At 44.7% G+C, this 25,423-nt stretch overlaps 1 protein-coding gene across 1 annotated transcript in view; it reads right to left on the bottom strand.

The window, feature by feature from the left end:
* Positions 1–352: 352 nt before the first annotated feature.
* Positions 353–25,423, bottom strand: part of LOC115459583 (adenine DNA glycosylase-like) — a 37,456-nt gene continuing 12,385 nt past the window's right edge. Inside the window, exons 5-14 of the mRNA XM_030189393.1 lie at positions 25,053–25,094; positions 23,859–23,930; positions 15,919–16,032; positions 14,300–14,397; positions 13,312–13,456; positions 10,409–10,496; positions 6,516–6,707; positions 6,286–6,431; positions 5,233–5,403; positions 353–448 (exon numbers count right to left, since the gene is read on the bottom strand). Of these exons, the coding sequence (XP_030045253.1) occupies positions 353–448; positions 5,233–5,403; positions 6,286–6,431; positions 6,516–6,707; positions 10,409–10,496; positions 13,312–13,456; positions 14,300–14,397; positions 15,919–16,032; positions 23,859–23,930; positions 25,053–25,094 (1,164 nt within the window). The remainder of the gene's footprint in view (positions 449–5,232; positions 5,404–6,285; positions 6,432–6,515; positions 6,708–10,408; positions 10,497–13,311; positions 13,457–14,299; positions 14,398–15,918; positions 16,033–23,858; positions 23,931–25,052; positions 25,095–25,423) is intronic.

Here is a 25,423-nt window from a genome sequence, read left to right as displayed (position 1 = left end):
TGGACCCAGACTACAAAGCGAAGGAAGTCGCACTCACATCCCACAGGAAAGCTGTCCCCTTTCCTGAGGCACGAGGGTGTCCGAACGTACAGGAATAAGAGAGGCTGGCCTTGCCACACATGTTTCTGTAACTGCTTTGAATAATTATATACTCAGACCGTGAGAGTATTATCCTCTCCCCAGAGCAGTCCACACACTGGGCGGTTGGCAAGTGGAACTCTGAGCACAAAGCAGTCTACCTGAGGTGTCACCCTTCTTCCTCCCACCCCCCCCACCCCGCATTCTGGCACAGGAATAGAGCTCCTTTCCATGATTCCGTGTCCACCACATGACACACACATCTGGATCTCATTCAGCAGGCAGGTCTGAAAAACCTGTCAAGAGACAGCTGTCTGTGGGCATCTAATTTAACGTTGTCACCTTCAGGGCTCCGTTTCCTTTTACTAATCTGCAAAGAATGAAAGAACAAATGTTACGACAGGCAGAGAGGGTGCAGGCAGGGCCACTGGTGGGAGCACTGGGCACCTCCCAGCCAAGAAAAGGCTTACCAGGGGTTATGGCCACTCCTATTAGAGCAGCAAGCAGGTCCCTGGAGTAGCCTAATTGTCGGTGCCGTGGACTGTAGAGAAGGGGACCGAGACCCATATCCCACTCTAACTGTTACACTTGTGGTGGAAAGTGTCAGCCCACCAAAAACCTACTGTACCCACATATAGGCGACACCTGCAGGCATAAGGGCTATTGTAGTGCTGTACACTTGGGCACAGTAGGTTTTTGAGGGCTCCCTATACAATATAAGGGGATCTTTTCTGTGACATCCACCGCAACGCCAGGATGTCTGTGTGGCCAGTCTACTAAGAATGCTGCCCCCTCCCCCCATACATCCCCATAGCTTGTTTTTTTGTGCGTTTATAAGAGCAGTACAGACATGATTGTAAATACATTTCAAACTCTGTTAAATACGACTGCCCGATTAATATTTAAGGTATCCAACACGATAGTCGTTGCAATTGCACTGGTTACCAGCACAGGCACCTACAGTTTTTAAGCTGGGTTTTTCTTTTATTTATTTATTACATTTCCATTACATTACAAGCATAAACTTGTTTAAGAAAATCAGTTGAGCAAAATTTACAATAAAGGAATAATGGTTTTACCATTTACAGATATATATCGCCTGATAAAGCTTGGATATTAAAATTGTTTTATAAAAAAATTGGGTTTTTCTAAATGTGTAGGGTGAAAACACCTGCTTATATGTGAAGTCGAATCCAATTATTGGCTAGAAATGTTAGTCCTGGATCCAGATGTTTTTTTAATTCTCCAGATCCAAAAAAAGTAGTTTATAAGAGATTTTTTGCTGGTTCATTTACATATTTGGTGGCCAATAATTGGAATGACCTAACTACAGAAATTCAAATGCAATCTAACTATGCAGCATTTCAAAAGTTGCTGAAAACTTATTTCTTTAGAAAATGTTTGCGTTTGAATTAATTAGCTTTTATCGGTTGTTTGTTTTTAATGATCTGTACGTGTTCCTGGAATTGGCCCAGTTTATTCTTTTGTAAACCACGCTGAACTTTAATGGTATGTGTCAGATACAAATGTCATGTAATATAATGTGTCTTTTCCTTGGACATTTTTGTTGTTTTTCGAAAATGGTCCTAAAAGATAGATGCACCGAGCGTAAAAACATCTAGCAAAGGGCCATTTTCGAAACGTGAAGTTGGACATTTGAAAATGTTCGCTACTGGATTTTTGGACATTTCCCCAAAACATCCAAAATTGAATTTAGACGTCATCGAAAATGCTCCTCTGTATGAATCAATAATCACCTCTGGAAATTAAAAGAAAACACAAGAGAAGGAGAGGTAGATAGGTGGAGGAGTAGCCTAGTGGTTAGTGCAGTGGACTTTGATCCTGGGGAACTGAGTTTGATTCCCACTGCAGCTCCTTGTGACTCTGGGCAAGTCACTTAACCCTCCATTGCCCCAGGTACAAAATAAGTACCTGAATATATGTAAACCGCTTTGAATGGAGTTGCAGAAACCTCAGAAAGGCAGTATATCAAGTCCCATTACCCTTTCCCTATTTGAGATTCTACATGGAATGTTGCTATTCCACTACCAACATTCCATGTAGAAGCCTGCCCTTGCACATCAGCAACGCGGCCGCGCAGGCTTCTGTTTCTGTGAGTCTGACGTCCTGCACATTACGTGCAGGACGTCAGACTCACAGAAACAGAAGCCTGCACGGCCGCGTTGCTAATCTGCAAGGGCAGGCTTCTACATGGAATGTTGGTAGTGGAGGAGTAGCCTAGTGGTTAGTGTAGTAGACTTTGATCCTGGGGAACTGAGTTTGATTCCCACTGCAACTCCTTGTAAACGCCAGGCAAGTCACTTAACCCTCCATTGCCCCTGGCACAAAATAAGTACCTGAATATATGTAAACCGCTTTGAATGTAGTTGCAGAAACCTCAGAAAGGCAGTATATCAAGTCCCATTACCCTTTCCCTATTTGAGATTCTACATGGAATGTTGCTATTCCACTACCAACATTCCACGTAGAAGCCTGCCCTTGCAGATTAGCAACGCGGCCGTGCAGGCTTCTGTTTCTGTGAGTCTGACGTCCTGCACGTAATGTGCAGGACGTCAGACTCACAGAAACAGAAGCCTGCGCGGCCGCGTTGCTGATGTGCAAGGGCAGGCTTCTACATGGAATGTTGCTCGTGGAGGAGTAGCCTAGTGGTTAGTGTAGTAGACTTTGATCCTGGGGAACTGAGTTTGATTCCCACTGCAACTCCTTGTAAACGCCAGGCAAGTCACTTAACCCTCCATTGCCCCTGGCACAAAATAAGTACCTGAATATATGTAAACCGCTTTGAATGTAGTTGCAGAAACCTCAGAAAGGCAGTATATCAAGTCCCATTACCCTTTCCCTATTTGAGATTCTACATGGAATGTTGCTATTCCACTACCAACATTCCACGTAGAAGCCTGCCCTTGCAGATTAGCAACGCGGCCGTGCAGGCTTCTGTTTCTGTGAGTCTGACGTCCTGCACGTAATGTGCAGGACGTCAGACTCACAGAAACAGAAGCCTGCGCGGCCGCGTTGCTGATGTGCAAGGGCAGGCTTCTACATGGAATGTTGCTCGTGGAGGAGTAGCCTAGTGGTTAGTGTAGTAGACTTTGATCCTGGGGAACTGAGTTTGATTCCCACTGCAACTCCTTGTAAATGCCAGGCAAGTCACTTAACCCTCCATTGCCCCTGGCACAAAATAAGTACCTGAATATATGTAAACCGCTTTGAATGTAGTTGCAAAAAACCTCAGAAAGGCGGTATATCAAGTCCCATTTCCCTTTCCCTTTTTGACATTCTACATGGAATGTTGCTATTCCACTGGCAACATTCCATGTAGAAGCCTGCCCTTGCAGATCACCAGTGTGGCCTTGCAGGACATCAGACTCACAGAAACAGAAGCCTGCACAGCCGCATTGGTGATCTGCAAGGGCAGGCTTCTACATGGAATTTTACTAGTGGAGGAGTAGCCTAGTGGTTAGTGCAGCGGACTCTGATCCTGGGGAACTGAGTTTGATTCCCACTGCAGCTCCTTGTGACTCTGGGCAAGTCACTTAACCCTCCATTGCCCCTGGTACAAAATAAGTACCTGAATATATGTAAACCACTTTGAATGTAGTTGCAAAAACCTCAGAAAGGCGGTATATCAAGTCCCATTTCCCTTCTATAAACACACCACCTAGTAAATGCACAGTTCTGCTCACCTTACTTTTCTTCTGTTTCTCAGCGTTTGGTTTTCGTACATTTTAAATATCTGGATAAAAACAGAGAGTGTCTCAGTGACAGGTTCCGTTCTCTGGCCATCTTGTACAGATCGATTACCCTGAATGAAAAGCCAGAGTGTTCACAGTTTCTATCTACTAGCCTGGAAATGTTCAGGCACACGCCATCCACATTTCGCTGGTCCTGAAACCCGCCGGCCCTGCTCCGTCATGACCACAGCAGGAACTGAGAGAAGAGATGGCTTGGGAAAAATGTTTCCTGCAGGAGGAGAGGGGCTTGGGAGTCTGTCTCACTGCAGGAAAGTAGGGGAGAGGATCCAGTAGAAGTTTGGGTGCAGAAAAGGGTCAGAATGAGGTCCCATGACTGGGAATGTGTTTAAACACGCAGAGTAACAAAGGTAGTAGCCTGGTTTATTTAAAACCTACTATCCCACACAACAGACAAATCTATCTGAGCGGCTTACAATCTAAAATAAGAGAATACATAGAAGCAACAGAAATAACAAAACATAAAACCAGACAGACGAGAAGGAGGGTAAAAATGGGGAGAGGGATACTGTGATTCCGGGCAACAGTGGCATATCAGGAAAGCTAGCTAGAGGGTTTACTTTGCAGACAAAAAGGAAGTGGATTGGTAGAAAGAGGGAGGGGGCATGTGGGCAGGAAAAATAGAATGTATGGGTTCAATTAACAGAATGGTTTTTCTCTACTCTGCTCTTGGTTCACCCTGTCCCCTTCCTCTCCTCTCTGCAGGGAGTCTGGGAAGGAGAGGCTGAAGCAGAGTGCCCTTACTGCCCTGTGGTCTAAGTGGCAGAACTGTGTTCCAGGCTGTTACCCCAGAAATTAAGCACTGCACTTGTGTGTTCTGATACTGCCATCTTTAGCTCATACTGTCTTGACCTGAGAAAGGCGGTTTTGGCCTCCAAAAGCTGACTACTTAATTTACTCTGTCGCTCTTGAACTCTAATGCAATACCACTCTGTATTATGTAAGCCACATTGAGCCTGCAAATAGGTGGGAAAATGTGGGATACAAATGCAACAAATAAATAAATAAAATGAATACATTATCTGTATCGAAGGAAGCAGCAAACCAAGTCCACACTGAAGAAACTAAACCTCAATCCAAGAACAAGGCAAAGGCGTGGAGGAGTAGCCTAGTGCTTAGTGCGGTGGCCTGAGAACCTTATGACTCTGGGCAAGTCACTTAACCCTCCATTGCCCCTGGTACAAAATAAGTACCTGTATCTAATGTGTAAACCACTTTGATTGTAATCACAGAAAGGTGGTATATGACGTCCCAGGCCCCTTTCCCCCAAAGGAAATCCGTGATACGAGAGAGAGAGTGTCATTTGTGGCCAGTCTTTCAGGTCTGCAGTATAACGGGCTGAGAAAGGTGTCTGTGTATGCACATTACAAAACCTTCACCTCACCTTCTTCATGGCAGTAGAGACGGCTGACTTCTGGAACTCTGCTTTGGTCACCCATCGTGCACTGTCTACCCCTTTCACCCTCTCAGGTGCCACTGTGGTTCCATCTGCCTCATCGAGGCTCAGGGAATAAACCAGGTAAGTCTGGTGGATGTGGGAGAACATATGAAGCACCTGCAGGAGGAGAACAGAGATTCATTGGAAATGATATTTGGAATGTGAAAATTCAAATGCCATTTATAATGGGAGTCTCTTCTCTCTGCTAACATGAGTTTTTGGCATCCTTTTTCTTTTATTAAGAAAGCAAATAGAATGTTAAGTATTATTAGAAAAGCAATGGAAAACAAAAGTGAGGACGTTATAATGCCTTCACTCAACGTGTAATTAAACTCTGGAATTCGTTGCCAGAGAATGTGGTAAAGGCGGTTAGCTTAGCGGAGTTTAAAAAAAAAAGGTTTGGACGGCTTCCTAAAGGAAAAGTCCATAGACCATTATTAAATTTGACTTGGGGAAAATCCACTATTTCTGGGATAAGCAGTATAAAATGTTTTGTACTTTTTTGGGATCTTGCCAGGTATTTGTGACCTGGATTGGCCACTGTTGGAAACAGGATGCTGGGCTTGATGGACCTTTAATACTTATGGACTTATGTAACACCCATTCCTAACCCGTGAGATCACAGGTGACGCGGGTGAAAGAATTTGCATCAGCTTTTTCCCCTTTCTGTCTGAGTTCACTAATAGTTTGAATTTTAGCAGGTTTTTCCGCCTGTGTGGCACGATTATATGACTCATCCCCAAAATCCTGAAAGTGAAATACTGCAGCAGAAAACCCAAAAGTCCTTGTTCTGTTCAAAACAGTGGTAGAAGTTGTCTTTACACCCAGAGTGTGAAGCATGTCTCCTTCCTCTGAACATGGATTCAAGGCCAGAGACAGAAGTTTGACGTGTGGCAGCTTCCCTCTTCTAAAGGGACCTCATCTTTTTGAAGAAATGTACCAATGACTAAAAAGGAAAACCAAAATTCATGCTCCATATTCTCTCTACAGAGGACTTACCTGGCCAATGTAGCGCAGGCCTCGCAGACCCCCAGTCCCTCCGGTCACTGCAGCCAGATGCCCTGACAGCACCCGCTTCTGCTCCTTCTTGGACATCTCTGTGTCGGAAAGTATGCTGGGGAACTCCCACATCCTGGCCAGCAGTCCTGTGAAGGGCACATCGCAGGGTTAAAGAAGCAGCTGCCGCAGCCCACTGATGGGCGAGACGACCGCAGCTGACCCAGTATTACCTGAGCTGGGCCTCTGACTAAGCAGGTACTCTGGCTCTCCGCGTACACTCCTCCTCTCTGGGACACAAGTCAGGGTTTGCACCTGCCGGGGCTGCTTCTTTGGGGATTTTCTGGGGAAGTTTCTTACACCCAGCTTCTTGTCCCAGGGTGACATGGGAGGCAGGCACAGGGGGCAGCTGCCAGCTGCAGTCACTATAAACAGGAAGAAATGCAGAGATGAGGCAGCCCTCTGCTCGTTATAAGTACATAAGCACTGCCACGCTGGGAAAAGACCAAAGGTCCATCAAGCCCAGCACTCTGTCTCTGACAGCGGCCAATCCAGGCCCCAAGAAACATGACGGCAGATAAAGGCCATATGACCCATCCTCTGTAACCCCTAATTCTTCCTGTTCCTAAGCAATCCAACATGCTTATGCCATGCCTTTTGAAATTCTGAAACAGTCCTCGACTCCACCACCTCCACCGGGAGGCCACTCCACGCCTCCACCACCCTTTCTGTGAAATAATACTTCCTTAGGTTACTCCTAAGCCTATTCCCTCTTAACTTTGTCATATGCCCCCTCATTCCACAGCTCTCTTCCTTCCTAACCGACTTTGAGGCCTGGCTCTCCGTTTTTCTTGAGCCCTCGTCCCCATCCCTCATTCTTGGAAATTTTAACATACATACTGATAACCCATCTGACCCATACGCTTCTCAGTTCCTCACTCTAACCTCCTCCTTCAACCTCCAACTGAGCTCCACCACCCCTACTCACCAATCTGGCCACTGTCTTGACCTCGTCCTCTCCTCTACCTGCTCACCCTCCAATTTCTGCGCCTCAGCTGTTCCTCTCTCTGACCATCACCTGATCACCTTCACACTTCATCACCCTCCCCCTCAGTCCTGCCCAACACTAACCACTACTTCCAGGAATCTCTCGTCTTGACTACTGCAACCTACTCCTCACTGGCCTCCCACTTTGCCATCTATCCCCCCTTCAGTCCGTTCAGAACTCTGCTGCACATCTTATCTTCCGCCTGGACCGATATACTCACATCTCCCCTCTCCTCAAGTCACTTCACTGGCTTCCAATCAGGTACCGCATACAGTTCAAGCTTCTCCTACTAACCTACAAATGCACTCAATCTGCAGCCCCTCCTTACCTCTCTACCCTCATCTCCCCTTACGTTCCTACCCGTAACCTTCGCTCTCAAGACAAATCCCTCCTCTCAGTACCCTTCTCCACCACCGCCAACTCCAGGCTCCGCCCTTTCTGCCTCGCCTCACCCCATGCTTGGAATAAACTCCCTGAGCCCATTCGCCAGGCCCCCTCCCTGCCCATCTTCAAATCCTTGCTCAAAACCCACCTCTTCAATGTCGCCTTTGGCACCTAACCACCATACCTCTATTCATGAAATCTAGACTGCCCCAACTTGACATTTCGTCCTTTAGATTGTAAGCTCCTTTGAGCAGGGACTGTCCTTTCTGTTAAACTGTACAGCGCTGCGTAACCCTAGTAGTGCTCTAGAAATGTTAAGCAGTAGTAGCTCTCCTTCATTTGAAAAAGGCTCTCTTCCTGTACGTAGATGCCCTTGAGATATTTAAACGTTTCTATCATGTCTCCTCTCTACGTTAGCGTTACTCCTGAGTCTGGAAGAGTATCCACGAATCGAGAACCCGGTATCCCCTGAAGAAGCCTTTTGGCGAAACGGGTCCGTTGGGTTTTGGTGGTTTTTTCGGGAGAACTACAAACGTCAAGCTCTAATAATCAAGCTAAGCTGAATTTTGATTTACTTTTCTTGAACTTTGCATGTTGGGCAGTATACTGCACACGGATATATAGTGTTTCTCTTTTAAGTGCATAAAGGAAAAAAAACATTCAAAAAACATAACACAAAGATATGAACAATTTCTTCCAACCTTCGTGGTTGGTTGGGGGTTTTTGACCAATGAGTAGAAAAAATAGGCATGAGACAAGGATTGTCTGACTGCCACAGGCTTTTTTCAATGAGGTCTTTTCCCCTATCTTTTCTTTAAGTGGTTCGGATCACTTGTTGTATTCTTATGTTCTAACCATATAGAATCTTCATTAAAATATTCTGTGATAGGTTTTTGCTTCTACAATTTTATCAGGAGATATTTATTTATTTATTTATTTATTGCATTTGTATCCCACATTTTCCCACCTATTTGCAGGCTCAATGTGGCTTACAGAGTCTTGTTATGACATTAACATTACATGCCATGATTGTTGTATTTTATTTATTCATTCATTTATTATTGGGATTTATTAACTGCCTTTATGAAGAGATTCACCCAAGGCGGTGTACGAAGGTACAGTTTAACATCAAACTTACAATTTTGTTAACAGTATAGCAATAGTAAAATGAACAAGTAGAAACATAAATACAGTGAAAGAGGAAAACTTGAAAACAGCAAATTGAAACCTAATAATAAGACAACCATGACACAGGCTCAAAAATATACACATTTAACAGCACTGAAATTCAAATAAGAGACACAATACGATACAAGCATATGGAGATTCTCCTCCATACCCACATGTAATCTAGTCCCCAATTGGTTTTGCACTTGTAGAGAGAGGGGGGGATAAGCAGTGACGTAGGAAGGGGGGGGCAGTGGGGCAGTCCGCCCTGGGTGCATGCCGCTGGGGGGGGTGTCGCCTCCGCTGGTTCACTGCTCTCTCTGCCCCAGAACAGGTTACTTCCTGTTCTGGGGCAGAGAGAGCAGGGAACCAGCGGAGCCGACGCAGCTCCCAGCGACATGCACTCTGGGCAGAGCGGCCCTCCCGCCCGTCCCCTTTGGTAAGAATGCGCTCGGGGGGGGGGGGGGGGTGCACCGTGGCGAACCACCCCGGGTATCAGCCGCCCTCGCTAGGGCACTGGGGATAAGAGTTCAACTGTTTATAGTAGAATTGGAAAAGGTACAGCGAAGGGCGACGAAAATGATAGTGGGGATGGGACAACTTTCCTATGAAGAGAGGCTGAGAAGGCTAGGGCTTTTCAGCTTGGAGAAGAGACGGCTGAGGGGAGATATGATAGAAGTGTATAAAATAATGAGTGGAATGGATCGGGTGGATGTGAAGCGACTGTTCACGCTATCCAAAAATACTAGGACTAGAGGGCATGAGTTGAAGCTACAGTGTGGTAAATTTAAAACGAATCGGAGAAAATTTTTCTTCACCCAACGTGTAATTAGACTCTGGAATTCATTGCCGGAGAACGTGGTACGGGCGGTTAGCTTGACGGAGTTTAAAAAGGGGTTAGATAGATTCCTAAAGGACAAGTCCATAGACCGCTATTAAATGGACTGGAAAAATTCCTCATTTTTAGGTATAACTTGTCTGGAATGTTTTTACGTTTGGGGAGCGTGCCAGGTGCCCTTGACCTGGATTGGCCACTGTCGGTGACAGGATGCTGGGCTAGATGGACCTTTGGTCTTTCCCAGTATGGCACTACTTATGTACTTATGTACTTATGTACTTATGTACTTATGTACTTATGTACTTATGTACTTATGTTTGTATGCATGTATGGCCCCTGTAAGGGATGATCAGGTCTCATCTCCTAATCTGCTGTTCTCAAGCATATTCATAGAATTTAAGTTCTGGTTACTATTCATGGCGATACTACAGAGCTCGGTTCATTCTTAAAATGTTTTAAGAGTATTTTAATATCCAATCTGAATAACAAATATCTGATTTTGAAATTCTTGTTTTCCAATCACCATGAAGACTCTTTCAACATTTTGCCCCTGGTCCCCCCCCCCAACCAATCCCCATACTTTGAAGTCATCTGTTACATGACAGACTATTACCCCCTCTCTGCTGAGCTGAGATAGTCGACAGGCAGGTTCCTTCACTTCCTCCCTTGATCCCATCTCCATCACTCACCACACTCCTCTATATCCGACAGTGATTCACGCTCCGAAGCCCCTTTCCCCTTCAGCCTCTGAAATGCAGAATCCAGATCCTTCTGCACCTACAACCAAGAGAAGAAAGCAGCCTATGAGAGAGGAAGCAATGAACTGCTCCTAAACACAGTACGAGAAAGATTTTTTTTTTAATTTTTAGAAGTCTTTATTGAGCAAAAAGAATATAACACAGAACATATATAACTCGGCTCATTACATCTTATTCCAGGTGAGCCCAACACGGCATTAAATAATAATATACATGGAATATCATATGGTGTTATTGGCCCCACCATAGTCACCTTGTGTACTTCATATTTTTAATCCAGTTTTATAAGTACAAGAAAGATTTAAGGGCCTTCGTGCAGACCAGTTTAAGCATCTGCTGAAACTACTATTACAATTATTTGATAACATCATTCAAACAATTTTTTTACGGAATGGGATGGAACCCTAATAGAAACCCCACGCCTTCTGTTGTAGAGGGTCTTTGGATTTTGAAATTTTAATTTAGTGCATGTCTTTTCTCAGACGGTGAATTACATTCAGGTACAGTAAGTATTTCCCTGTCCCGGGAGGTCTTACAATCTAACTTTGTACCTGAGGCAACGGAGGGTTTAATGGCTTGTCCAAGATCACAAGACCATAAGAATAACCACACTGGGTCAGACCAATGGTCCATCTAGCCCAGTACCCTGCTTCCAGCAGTGGCCAATCCAGGTCACAAGGAATTGCAGTGGAATTTCAGAACTGCCAAGGGACCCGATCTTTGAGAGGGAGATTTACACCATGCCCCCAGCATTGCCCAGCCACACCCCCACAGACCGCCCATTCCACCTCCTGGCTTCACCCTGACAGATCTCAGCTGTGGCACCAACAAGCCACTTCCCCCCCCCCCCCCCCCCCCCGGCAGCTGGAGACGCGTTAATAAGACGTCAGCCTATACTACATTATCTACAGTGGTGGGAGCAAACCTTACAAATAACAATAGAATATACACAATGGGGAAAAGCCATGGAGCATATGTTGTGGGTTTCTATATCTAGTTCAATGATAGAAAGCAGTTACAAAATATTATATCAGTGGTATTACACTCCTAAGCGATTGGTAAAAATGCGATTGGAGTGCAGGAGTGGCCTAGTGGTTAGGGTGGTGGACTTTGGTCCTGGGGAACTGAGTTGGATTCCCACTTCAGGCACAGGCAGCTCCTTGTGACTCTGGGCAAGTCACTTAACCCTCCATTGCCCCATGTAAGCCGCATTGAGCCTGTCATGAGTGGGAAAGTGCGGGGTACAAATGTAACAAAAATAAATAAAACAAAATGTATGGGCAGGGGTCTGACAAATGTTGGAGGGGCTGTGCTGCAGTGGGGGACATGCTTCATATTTGGTGGACATGTCCGAAAATTCAGCTTTATTGGGCAGAGTTGATTGATATGTTTATCCAAGTGACTGGAGTACGGTATCCTCAAAAACCGGAGATCTGTTTGCTACATGTCCGCCCCTTAGGGGTACGACTTTTAGACCTTCGGCTCACTTCAATATGGTTGGTGGCGGGAAAAATTATATTGGCTTCACAGTGGAAAAGCTTAGTGGCACCACCTGTGATAAAAGTAGTGTATAAGATGGACTCTCTCTATCAAATGTCTAAAATGACAGCTCTACGATCTGGACATGTAGCAAAGTTTAATATGCTATGGGAACGATACCGATCATGGAGACTAAAATCTAGCATAGACCTTGATGCCCCTAAGCTCATTGTTCCAAGGCTTTGAATGCTTCTGGACGTCTCTCTACTGACCTTCAATGTTTTCTAATTGCAAGATGGGGGGGAGGGGGGAATGAGGGAATATTTTGTGTGCTTTTTTGCATTGTTCAGTATTTAAGTTTATGAGATATGTTTAATACACTGTTGCTGTGTAATGACTTGATATCTATACAATACTTTCAATAAAAAAAGAAATTAAAAAAAAAAAAGGAAAAAAAAAAAACAAAACGTCATCACCTGCTGCCACAGGATAAGAGCTGTGAAATTTCCTCTCCCGCATCTGCTTACAGGAAGTGACATCACAGGAGGCGGACATGGCAGAGGAAAGGCTCTGGTCAGACCAACTAACAGCCAACCTGTTTACACTGTTGCATCTGCCAACCAGCTGTTGCCACTTTGGGAGGACTCTGGGAGGAAAGGACCAGTGTGGTGGGGAGATATGTGGAAGGAAATGCTGGACTCATGGGGGAGGGGGGGTTTGGCGGGTCAGGGATGAGGAAGGCAGATAGCAGGGGTGGAGAGCAGAGGGCAGCCCCTACCATTCGGCAGTTCTGGACATTCTGCCAGGCTCACTCAATGATAGCTAGAGCTAGGCCCCTGGCTCAGCAGCAGATCTTCGGTCCCCAGCAGGAGATGACCTGCAAAAGCAGGAATCTCCCGCTGGCAGGTCTGGGGTTTGAATCTGGCTTCCCTGTTGTTAGCCTGATGTTCTAACTATTAAGCTGCCCCTCCAACCTGCAACCTGATCCGATACTCTGTGTTAACAGAAACACCCCAAATAATGGTTGCAGAGGATGCTTTTCCTTTCTGCTCACTATACAAAAAAAACCCCCAATATTCAGATTCTAGTGCAGCCTCAGTAATAACAACAAACTCCCACCCTACCCAGGCACACTACGGTCTGTGCCCTGAAAATGGCAAGGACAAATCAAGTTCAAGTATACACATGCAATATCACATCATATGTTACACTGTGAGATTATCTTGGTGGGCAGACTGGATGGACCATGCAGGTCTTTATCTGCCATCATCTACTATGTTACTGTTACGTCTTAAGGGGTTCCAAAAGGCTTAGTCCACCCATCCTGCAGAACCAAGTTAGGACGCAAGCTGTACCCGTCTGTATGCTTGACAGTGGCTCTTCACGGGACATTCTGCACAAAGGGGGGCCTTCGGTGTGCACAGCAGAGCCCCCAACTCCATCAGAGCCTGGTTAAAGTCCCCAGGCCTTGCAGGATCCACCAGAGTATCAGCCAGAGCCCTGCCAGGAATAGAGGAGAGCATTGCATCACTCACCACAGAACCACATCTGCAAAATCTCCCCTACTCCAAACTAGGAGGAAGACAGGGGAGCCCGGGAGGGAAGGATGAGGGGCACCAAGAAAACATCTGAACAGAAACCTCACTGAGCAAGTGGGATGGAAACAATGATTTTGAATCTGGAAATAGAAACAAGTCAGACCACGATGCCGGGGGGCTCCTAATATTACAGAAATTGTGTCCAGTGAAGGAAATCAAAGCCCCTCAATTACAACTAATTATAGGTTATCAACATCTCTTGAGCCAGTGTGGATTTTTTCCCCTTCTACTGTCCCTCCCCCCCCCCCCCCCCCCCCCAATTTTTTTCTTCTGTAGGCATTCAGGGATTGTAGCCCTGCTCTTGGTGATGAAAAATAAATCCCAGAATACTTAGAAGCATGCATTTGAAAAAACCCTGTTTGGCCCACTGTGCCCCGATGGCCTGCAGTTAGTTCAGCAGCTCTGAAATGGAAGAGTAGGCCTAATGGACAGAGCAGAGGGCTGAGAACTAGGGAAACGGGTTCGAATCCCACTTACAGCCTTCATGAACTTGGGCAAGCCACTCCACTCCCCCTGCAATCCCTCTGGGGGTTGAAAAGTATCCACAGTACTTGAATGTAACTCACCTTGGGCTAAATCCAAACTCCCTTCCCCTTCCCCTGTAATTTCAGTCCTACCACATGCAAATGGAAGGCAGACGTCACCCTGGGCGTATGTTTACATTTCATTTCCCAGAATCCTTTGGGACATATTTGACTGTGCTGTGGCGAGTTGTATGCGTCATGGATACAAATTCAAACCTCACCACAGTGCTGTCATTACTGCCAGGCTGCTGGAGTCTGCTCCAATGCCCCTCACACGGCACAAAACACGGATCACGTTCCCATCCACAACTCCTGTTGCCTGCAACACAAAAAAGAGAAAATATGAATCCTATCCTTGGGGTTAACAGAGAACTTGGCCGATATGGTCTGCTGAATTTCATTCCTAGCCCAACGCCATCAACCCCAGTTCAAGTCGGGCTTTCCCTCACTTCCTCACAGCAGCTCTTGTGAGAAGCTCTTTCCATGACAAAAAAGTTCTTAAAACCTTTCTCCCTTCATCTAGCCCTTAGAGCCTCAGTTGTGGTCTCTTGTTCTGGAGCGTTCTTGCTTCTTGTGCATTCTTTCTAGTTTTGAGGTACAGTGGAACCCCGATATAATGCACCCTGCAATAATATAAATCTGCATATAATGCGATCATGCCTTGGCTCCTCCTCTTTTTTTTTTATACGTGCAGCTCCTTTTGCAACAAATCAGTTTTTGGTTCAATTGTGTTCATGTTCTATTGACCCTGCATTTAATGCAATGATATTTTATAGACACCAATCATAGTGTTATATCGAGGTTCCACTGTATCTGAGTGACTTTATTATAACCCAACTCCTCTGTCCTCAGCCCACCTGTTTCTTAGTCCTTTCTGACTATCTCCTGCCTCTTCTCTTCCTGATTGGATTTTTCCTGGTCTTCTTTTATTTTGTAAATTGCCTTGATATGGTTTTATGTAGACAGTGTATCAGTTCAACGAACTAAGTAATACAGAGAAAGAGTTCACAGATTAGGAAGCGGGAGAGACAGACAAAAACTGAACTAGAAACTCCAAAAAAGCAGACTCTGAAGAAAGAGAAAGGCATTTCATACGAACATAAGCGTTGCCATACTGGGACAGACCGAAGGTCCATCAAGCCCCAGCATCCTGTTTCCAACAGTGGCCAATCCAGGTCACAAGTACCTGGCAAGATCCCAAAACAGTACCATACATTTTATGCTGTTTATCCTAGAAATAAAAGTGGATTTTCCCAAGACCATCTTAATAATGGCTTATGGACTTTTCTTTTAGGAAGCTATCCAAGCCTTTTTAAAACCCCGTTAAGCTAACTGCTTTCACCACATTCTCTGGCAACGAATTCCAGAATTTAATTACACGTTGAGTGAAGAAATATTTTCTCTGATTTGTTTTAAATGTACTACTTTGTAGCTTCATCGCGTGCCCCCTAGTCCTGGTATTTTTGGAAAAAAGTAAACAAGTGATTCATGTTGCATTGAGTGAAAAACAGGGACAGCAGAGGAACCCAGATCCCAAAACTAACAGAAAATCAAAGACTTCCCGCAAAAGAATGTGCAGGAAAACTGTGTATAATCCTAGCAGTAAAATCTGCTGTATCCTGCCACCAGGTAAGAAATATAGTCTGGTTACTTCTCTTATGTAATTCTCTTTTTTCACCACTTCAGGTTATTACTTTAGAAATTCCCAGACCAAGAACATTTCTTCAGCAGCTGGACTATCCTTCCAAGGAAAAAGAAAGCCCCCTTCTGCCCACCACACCTATCTGCAGGCGCCGAGCTCCACAACTCTCACCTGTCCCTATGTTTACCCCCTGCCAACCTGTCCGTATGCGATGGAAGCAATGGCTCCTGCTGTGTAACGCCCTACTCCGGGCAGCAGCTTCTGCAGTTCCACAGCCGTCCGTGGCATCTCTCCGTTCAACTGAGACACGACCTAGAGAAAAAGACAAGAAAAAAACAAAAGAGAATTCAGGTCCGAACCATCATTCTTCCCAGCCCAGTGCTTCCTCCCCTTCTGTGTGCCTGGAACACACCCCTGCTCCTCCCCCAAGGGGACTAAAGACACTTTACCCTGTCCCCGTCCAGTCTGGGTACTAAGGTTCCAAAGCACAAGTGTATTTCCTGCATTTAACTCCACGGACAAGGGCATCAGTGCATCATGTCACGTCTTCAAGGCCACCACAGATATGAGAAACATTTTGCATTATTGCTGATGACACAAAGTTATTCAAAGTCGTTAAATCGCGACAGGGTTGTGAAAAATTACAAGAGGACCTTACGAGACTGGGAGACTGGGCGGCTAAATGGCAGATGACGTTTAATGTGAGCAAGTGCAAGGTGATGCATGTGGGAAAAAAGAACCCGAATTATAGCTACGCCATGCAAGGTTCCACATTAGGAGTTACGGACCAAGAAAGGGATCTGGGTGTCGTCGTCGATAACACACTGAAACCTTCTGCTCAGTGTGCTGCTGCGGCTAGGAAAGCGAATAGAATGTTGGGTATTAGTAGGAAAGGTATGGAAAACAGGTGTGAGGATGTTATAATGCCGTTGTATCGCTCCATGGTGCGACCGCACCTTGAGTATTGTGTTTAATTCTGGTCGCCGCATCTCAAGAAAGATATAATGGAATTGGAAAAGGTGCAGTGAAGGGCGACTAAAATGATAGCGGGGATGGGACGACTTCCCTATGAAGAAAGACTAAGGACGCTAGGGCTATACAGCTTGGAGAAGAGACGGCTGAGGGGAGACATGATAGAGGTATATAAAATAATGAGTGGAGTGGAACAGGTGGATGTGAAGCGTCTGTTCACGCTTTCCAAAAATACTAGGACTAGGGGGCATGCAATGAAACTACAGTGTAGTAAATTTAAAACAAATCGGAGAAAATTTTTCTTCACCCAACGTGTAATTAAACTCTGGAATTCGTTGCCGGAGAAAGTGGTGAAGGCGGTTAGCTTAGCAGAGTTTAAAAAGGGGTTGGACGGTTTCCTAAAGGACAAGTCCATAAACCACTACTAACTGGGAAAAATCCACAATTCAGGGAATAACATGTATAAAATGTTTGTACGTTTGGGAAGCTCGCCAGGTGCCCTTGGCCTGGATTGGCCGCTGTCGTGGACAGGAAGCTGGGCTCGATGGACCCTTGGTCTTTTCCCAGTGTGGCATTACTTATGTACTTATGTCCTCTACTTGGCTCACTTTTATTACATAGAGCAGTGATTTAACCTATTGTGATGTCATAGTGGCTCATTCCACCAATAAGAGCCAACCTCATTAGTGATGTCACAATGGCTTGATTGTATAGAATGTTTGTACGTTTGGGAAGCTCGCCAGGTGCCCTTGGACAGGATGCTGGGCTCGATGGACCCTTGGTCTTTTCCCACTGTGGCATTACTTATGTACTTATGTCCTCTACTTGGCTCACTTTTATTACATAGAGCAGTGATTTAACCTATTGTGATGTCATAGTGGCTCATTCCACCAATAAGAGCCAACCTCATTAGTGATGTCACAATGGCTTGATTGTATAGAACGTTTGTACGTTTGGGAAGCTTGCCAGGTGCCCTTGGCCTGGATTGGCCGCTGTCATGGACAGGACGCTGGGCTCGATGGACCCTTGGTCTTTTCCCACTGTGGCATTACTTATGTACTTATGTCCTCTACTTGGCTCACTTTTATTACATAGAGCAGTGATTTAACCTATTGTGATGTCATAGTGGCTCATTCCACCAATAAGAGCCAACCTCATTAGTGATGTCACAATGGCTTGATTGTATAGAACGTTTGTACGTTTGGGAAGCTTGCCAGGTGCCCTTGGCCTGGATTGGCCGCTGTCGTGGACAGGATGCTGGGCTCGATGGACCCTTGGTCTTTTCCCAGTGTGGCATTACTTATGTACTTATGTACAGTGGTGGAAATAAGTATTTGATCCCTTGCTGATTTTGTAAGTTTGCCCACTGACAAAGACATGAGCAGCCCATAATTGAAGGGTAGGTTATTGGTAACAGTGAGAGATAGCACATCACAAATTAAATCCGGAAAATCACATTGTGGAAAGTATATGAATTTATTTGCATTCTGCAGAGGGAAATAAGTATTTAATCCCTCTGGCAAACAAGACCTAATACTTGGTGGCAAAACCCTTGTTGGCAAGCACAGCGGTCAGACGTCTTCTGTAGTTGATGATGAGGTTTGCACACATGTCAGGAGGAATTTTGGTCCACTCCTCTTTGCAGATCATCTCTAAATCATTAAGAGTTCTGGGCTGTCGCTTGGCAACTCGCAGCTTCAGCTCCCTCCATAAGTTTTCAATGGGATTAAGGTCTGGTGACTGGCTAGGCCACTCCATGACCCTAATGTGCTTCTTCCTGAGCCACTCCTTTGTTGCCTTGGCTGTATGTTTTGGGTCATTGTCGTGCTGGAAGACCCAGCCACGACCCATTTTTAAGGCCCTGGCGGAGGGAAGGAGGTTGTCACTCAGAATTGTACGGTACATGGCCCCATCCATTCTCCCATTGATGCGGTGAAGTAGTCCTGTGCCCTTAGCAGAGAAACACCCCCAAAACATAACATTTCCACCTCCATGCTTGACAGTGGGGACGGTGTTCTTTGGGTCATAGGCAGCATTTCTCTTCCTCCAAACACGGCGAGTTGAGTTCATGCCAAAGAGCTCAATTTTTGTCTCATCTGACCACAGCACCTTCTCCCAATCACTCTCGGCATCATCCAGGTGTTCACTGGCAAACTTCAGACGGGCCGTCACATGTGCCTTCCGGAGCAGGGGGACCTTGCGGGCACTGCAGGATTGCAATCCGTTATGTCGTAATGTGTTACCAATGGTTTTCGTGGTGACAGTGGTCCCAGCTGCCTTGAGATCATTGACAAGTTCCCCCCTTGTAGTTGTAGGCTGATTTCTAACCTTCCTCATGATCAAGGATACCCCACGAGGTGAGATTTTGCGTGGAGCCCCAGATCTTTGTCGATTGACAGTCATTTTGTACTTCTTCCATTTTCTTACTATGGCACCAACAGTTGTCTCCTTCTCGCCCAGCGTCTTACTGATGGTTTTGTAGCCCATTCCAGCCTTGTGCAGGTGTATGATCTTGTCCCTGACATCCTTAGACAGCTCCTTGCTCTTGGCCATTTTGTAGAGGTTAGAGTCTGACTGATTCACTGAGTCTGTGGACAGGTGTCTTTCATACAGGTGACCATTGCCGACAGCTGTCTGTCATGCAGGTAACGAGTTGATTTGGAGCATCTACCTGGTCTGTAGGGGCCAGATCTCTTACTGGTTGGTGGGGGATCAAATACTTATTTCCCTCTGCAGAATGCAAATAAATTCATATACTTTCCACAATGTGATTTTCCGGATTTAATTTGTGATGTGCTATCTCTCACTGTTACCAATAACCTACCCTTCAATTATGGGCTGCTCATGTCTTTGTCAGTGGGCAAACTTACAAAATCAGCAAGGGATCAAATACTTATTTCCACCACTGTATGTGTTTGGGAATGAAAGGTAACCACTGACTTTTCTGGGTTACAGGCCAAGTTTCCACTCTAAGCCCCGTTTTCTTGCTTCTTTTAAATGGAGAAAGTGAAGTGGGGGGCAGTTATCATTGATTCAGTCTGGGGAATACAAAGAAGGAATGCAAATAGAGATTTAAATGGAGAAATAACTAAGAAATCTCAGCAGATTCCATGAAGTAGATCTATTTCCAATAGTTTATTTTCCCCGAGTCTACCTGTTTATTTTTTCTGGACTTTTCCTCCAGGAATTTGTCCAATCCCCTTTGTAACTCCACTAAGTTGACCCGCCTTAACCACATCCTCCAACAACATTCCACAGCTTAAGTACTGTATTTAAAAAAAAACAAAACTCAAACCTTTCTAAGATTTGTTTTCAATCTGCTGGTCGTTAGTTTCATGGAGTGTCCTGTGTTTTTTTTGTCCCATTTGACAGGTTAAACAACTTTCCCCTATTCCATCCCTCTCATAATGCATCACATCCCTTCTCAATCGTCTTTCCTCCAAGTTGTAGAGTCTTAACCTGTTTAGTCTTTCTTCATAAGGGAGCTGGTCCAGCCCCTTTATCGTTTTTTGTTGCCCTTCTCAGAATCTTTTCTAGTTGTACTATATCCTTTTTGATGCGTCTCCAGGGGCTTCTGCCCAAGAGAGAAGGGTTAGGGCAGCTGTTGTAGTTGGTGATCCGATCATTAGTCATGTAGATAGCTGGGTGGCTGCTGGACGCGAGGATCACTTGGTTACTTGCTTGCCTGGTGCAAAGGTGGTGGACCTCACATCTCACCTGGATAAGATTTTAGACAGTGCTGGGGACGAGCCTGTTGTCTTGGTACATGTGGATACCAATGACATAGGAATATCTGGGAAGGAGTTTCTGGAAGCCAAATTTAGGCTCTTCCAGATCCTCCAGGGTACCATTATCAGTAATGCTCCCATTCCACGTGCAGGACCTAAGAACCAGGCAGAGCTCCGAAGTCTCAATGCAGGGGTAGGAAGGATTTACATTTGTTAGGAACTGGGCAACGTTCTGGGGAAGGAGGAGCCTGTTCTAAAAAGGATGGACTTCACCTTAACCGGGATGGAACCAGGCTGCTGGCACTAACATTTAAAAGGGAGATAGAGCAGCTTTTAAAGTAGAATTTTGGGAGGGGGGGGGGGAGCGCATGGTTTGGAGTGAGGTATCCTTGAAGGCTACTATTATCACAGGACATTTAGGGAATACCAAAAGAGAGGTTTCAACAAAGGTGAAAGAAAGCGGGAAGTGTTTAAGGGTAGAACAGTGCAAAGGTTGCAAATTATCCCCGTCAACGGCTAAGCAGCTTGTAGATGCAAGAAAAACACACACTTTGAAGTGTCTGTATACAAAGTGGAGGAGTGGCCTAGTGGTTAGGGTGGTGGACTTTGGTCCTGGGGAACTGAGTTTGATTCCCACTTCAGGCACAGGCAGCTCCTTGTGACTCTGGGCAAGTCACTTAACCCTCCATTGCCGCATTGAGCCTGCCTTGAGTGGGAAAGCGCGGGGTACAAATGTAATAAAAATACATAGAAATATCAATAGAAATCAAACAAAATAAAACATGGAAAAGAAAATAAGATACCTTTTTTATTGGACATAACTTAATACATTTCTTGATTAGCTTTCGAAGGTTGCCCTTCTTCGTCAGATCAGAAATAAGCAAATGTGGTAGCAGATAGTATATATAAGTGAAACATCCAAGCATTACTTTGACAGTCTGACAGGGTGGGTGTGGGTAGGTGACACAGACAGATGCAGCTACCTCCACAACTCCAGCTTCCACCCTTCACATACAAAAAGATCCATTATTTACAGCCAAGCTACAGGATACCACCGTATCTGCTCGGACCCAGGGGATAGAGACAGACACCTTGAAACCCTGACTGCATCCTTCAAACAGAAAGGCTACAACCCCAAAATAATCTCCAAGAATATTGCCTCCTCCCTCAAAACACCCAGGGAAAATCTGCTACAGTACAAAGAAAAAAAAGCCACAGACAGAATCCCCCTTGTAGTGACATACAATCCAGAGCTGGAAAAACTGAGGAAAATCATAAGAGATCTACAACCTATACTCCAGGAGGATGAATTACTGAAAGAGATATTCCCATCCCCACCAGTACTGGCCTTCCGACAGCCACCCAACTTAAAACACAAGCTAATCAGAAGTAAACTCCCAAAACAGACTGAAAAGGAAAAGAAGGGCACATTTCCCTGCAATATATCCAGCTGCAAGCTATGCCAAAACATTTCACAGGACCCCACAGTCATTCACAAAGGAAAAATATTCAACATAAAGGAATCTTTCACATGCTTATCTTCCAATGTGGTATATATCATTCTGTGTAAAAAATGTAACGAAGGATGCTATATTGGAGAAACAGGCCAGATGCTTAAGACAAGATTTAATCTACATAGACATCACATGAAAATAGCCGGTGCCAGTCAGGCCCCCACCCCTGTGGGCCAACACTTTACAAGACCGGAACACTGTACCAGTGATTTCATAGTAAGAATCCTGAAAGGTAACTTTAAAACAATATAGGAACGTAAGACCTTTGAAGTCAGAATGATTGAATATTTTGACACCCAACAGACAGGACTTAAGAAGGACCTGGGTTTTCTAGCCCATTATAAACCATAAAGTTGTATTTCTCTGTTTATCACCCTTCTCTCACCTACCCACACCCATCCTGTTAGATTATCAATGAAATGCTTTGATGTCCCCATGCATACCCCCACCCTCCCAGACTGTCAAAGTAATGCTTGGATGTCTCACTCATATATACTATCTGCTACCTCATTTGCTTATTACCGATCTGAGGAAGAAGGGCAACCTTCGAAAGCTAATCAAGAAATGTATTAAGTTATGTCCAATAAAAAAGGTATCATCTTATTTTCTTTTCCATGTTTTATTTTGTTTGATTTCTATTGATAACCTATAAGGTTACCAGAATGTGGGAGGTGCTTTTTATAACCAATGATTTAGCATTTCTTCCCTACTATGACTATGTAGGGTAACATCCATGAGGTTATTTAAACTTTCGTTTGATTCCGTCCTCTATGTACCAATCCTCTTTGTTTATCTCACACATTTTTGCATTCTGCTACTGTTTTCATCTCCACCACCTCCACTGGGAGGCTACTCCAGGCATCTACCACCCTCTCCATAAAAAAAGTATTTCCTGATGTTACCCCTAAGTCTACCACTCTGAACCTTAGTTCCTGTCCTCTAGTTCTACTGTTCCCGGCTCTGGAAACCATCTGTCTCTACATTGATACCATTCAAGTACCTAAACATCTGTATCTAATCTCCTTTCCTCTAGGGAATACACCTTCAGGTCTTCAAGCTTCTTCTCATACAAACCCCATACCATTTTCATCACCTTCCTCTGAAGAACTTCAAATCTTTTTTCGTTAGCGAGCTAATGGCCTCCGGAACTAACAAAATACTCCAAGTGGGTACAGGGGCATTAACACCTCCTTTCTTCTGTGCAGCCTAACATCCTTCTGCCTAGGCCACCACCTTGTCACATCATTTTGCAATTCTGAGATCCTCAGACACTATCACCCCTATGTCCCACTCCCTGTCTGTCCATATCAGCCTCTCTCTCCCTAGTATGTACAGCTCCTTTGGATTTCTACACCCCGGGTACATCACTCTACACTTCTTCACGTTAAAAGACGCATAACTGTGTCCCACTGTAGAGAGGTTGAGTGTTTTTCCCTTAATGCCGTTTCACTTTTTCTACTATAACAATGACGGCTTTATTATGATTTCATAAAATTAAATAAATCGATGCACACAGCTTCTTTTTTCTGATTTGAAGGGATCGCATACTGTGATGCTAAATTTTGTCTGCATTATTATTCAGGAATATAAAAAAAACACACAACATTTTGGGATAATTTGTTAACATGAAGGATAGAAACCTTTCATCATATAACTGGACTAATACACTTTGGGGTGTGACACACCTTTATTAAGTTAACAAAAATATATTTATCCATTGATGCTATTGTAGCTGCTTAACCATTACATAGATTAGGCACTTGGTGGGGGGGGGGGGGGGTAGGAAAGAACAGCTGCAGGTCAAAGCACAAGATCCCAACAGTCACATCAGCTTAGAGAATCATCAACACCTTGCAGATGAGTTCACCAAGAAAGAAAGAAAGAAAAAAAAAAAGTTTATTAAAAGAGAAGGGTCTGACATTACCTGCTGGGCTCCTTGGTGTAGTCGCTTCCCTCGCGCATAGTAGCCCAGTCCAGCCCACATCTGGTTCACTTCCTGGCAACAAAGAAAACAAGACGTCAGGTCTTCGGACTTCCCCTAACCCAAGTGCCAGTGAGCAAAATGTCAACGCTCCCTAGCTATCTGGAGAAGTAAGTATGGATGGACAGACAGACATGTTTGAAAGCTTCAAAGGAGATTCATGTAAACATCTGAAACCAATGTGCTTTCAAATCATACCTATGCTCTGTTGAAATATTACAGGCTGGGTCTCATCTCAACCGAGGTGAGTGGTAGAATAGCGCGGGATACACACTCTTAAATAAATAAAACCAAGTACGTAGGGGAAGTTTCAAATGTATGTAAATCAGCAGAAGTCTCACGGAATGAGGTTATTTGGATTTGATTGTAGCATATTTGTATTTAAACCTGACCCCATGCGAGGCCACCGGGAAAGCGTTTTCGTTCTTTCAAACCCTATGGAATGTTGGAAAGGAATTCTACATAAAGGGTTGAGAATGTCTCTCTGTTTATCTGTGGTTACAATCAAAGTGTATTACATATTCTATACAGGTACTTATTTTGTACCTGGAGCGACTGAGAGTTAAGTGACTTTCCCAGAGTCCCAGGGAGCTGAAAGTGGGAAGTGAACCCAGTTCCCCAGGATCAAAGCCCGCTGCACTAACGACTAGGCTACTCCTCCATTCCATAGGAGAGCTCATTTCAAACTGCCTCACACCTTTCTCTACTCTCTTGCCGACAGACACAGAGAAAATTAGGTGACATAAAGCCTCCCTCTCAAAAAAAACAAAACAAAAAGGACCAATACGTTTCCACGGCAGAAGAAGTTCCAGCTTTTGCAGCAAAACAACCGTGGTGGGAGCTGAACGTGTGACTGGAGCACAGTTGGCAGGGGAAAACGAAAAGGGTTTCTTTTTATGTATTTATTATTTGGTCAAGTTATCAAGTGCAGCTGATGGAGGGGGTAGAGCTGCTGCCGGATGAGGCACAAGGATTAGGAAGCCTTAGAATAAAGGAGTAATTATTCAGCCCCCCCCCCCCCCCCCCACCTCCTGCCCAGTTAAATCACTCTGACCCCATAGATATGTAGATACAGACAGAGATATCACTTAGCAATGCGCTTTGAAATCGTCAGTCAGGTCCCGGCCTGGGTCTTACCTCCAGTGATGCCTTTGCCAGGGCCTCCAATGTGGACCATTTCTAGGTTAGAGAGGACGCAAATCAGTTATTTATTTGTATCCCGCCTTAATCCAAAGCGGGTAACAATTAAAACACACATAAAATCTTAAAAACTAGACAGATCACAAGCAGATTTCATCATAAAAATTGTTACTCACAATCACTTAAACATTTGAAAATATTTCTCCATAAAAGCCTTCAAAAAATAAAGGTCTTCAAGAACTTTTTGACAATCGAGAAGGTGCATTAATGTCCGTTACTACATGTCCAGCATATAAGCAAGTGTTTCTCCACATTACAGAAGGAACTAGGATGGACAGAAATGTAAAAGTTCCCACAAAACTGAAGAA

Source organism: Microcaecilia unicolor, unplaced genomic scaffold (genome assembly GCF_901765095.1).
Source record: "Microcaecilia unicolor unplaced genomic scaffold, aMicUni1.1, whole genome shotgun sequence".
Taxonomy (NCBI): Eukaryota; Metazoa; Chordata; class Amphibia; order Gymnophiona; family Siphonopidae; genus Microcaecilia; species Microcaecilia unicolor.
This window is presented reverse-complemented; position numbering and strand designations above follow the sequence as displayed.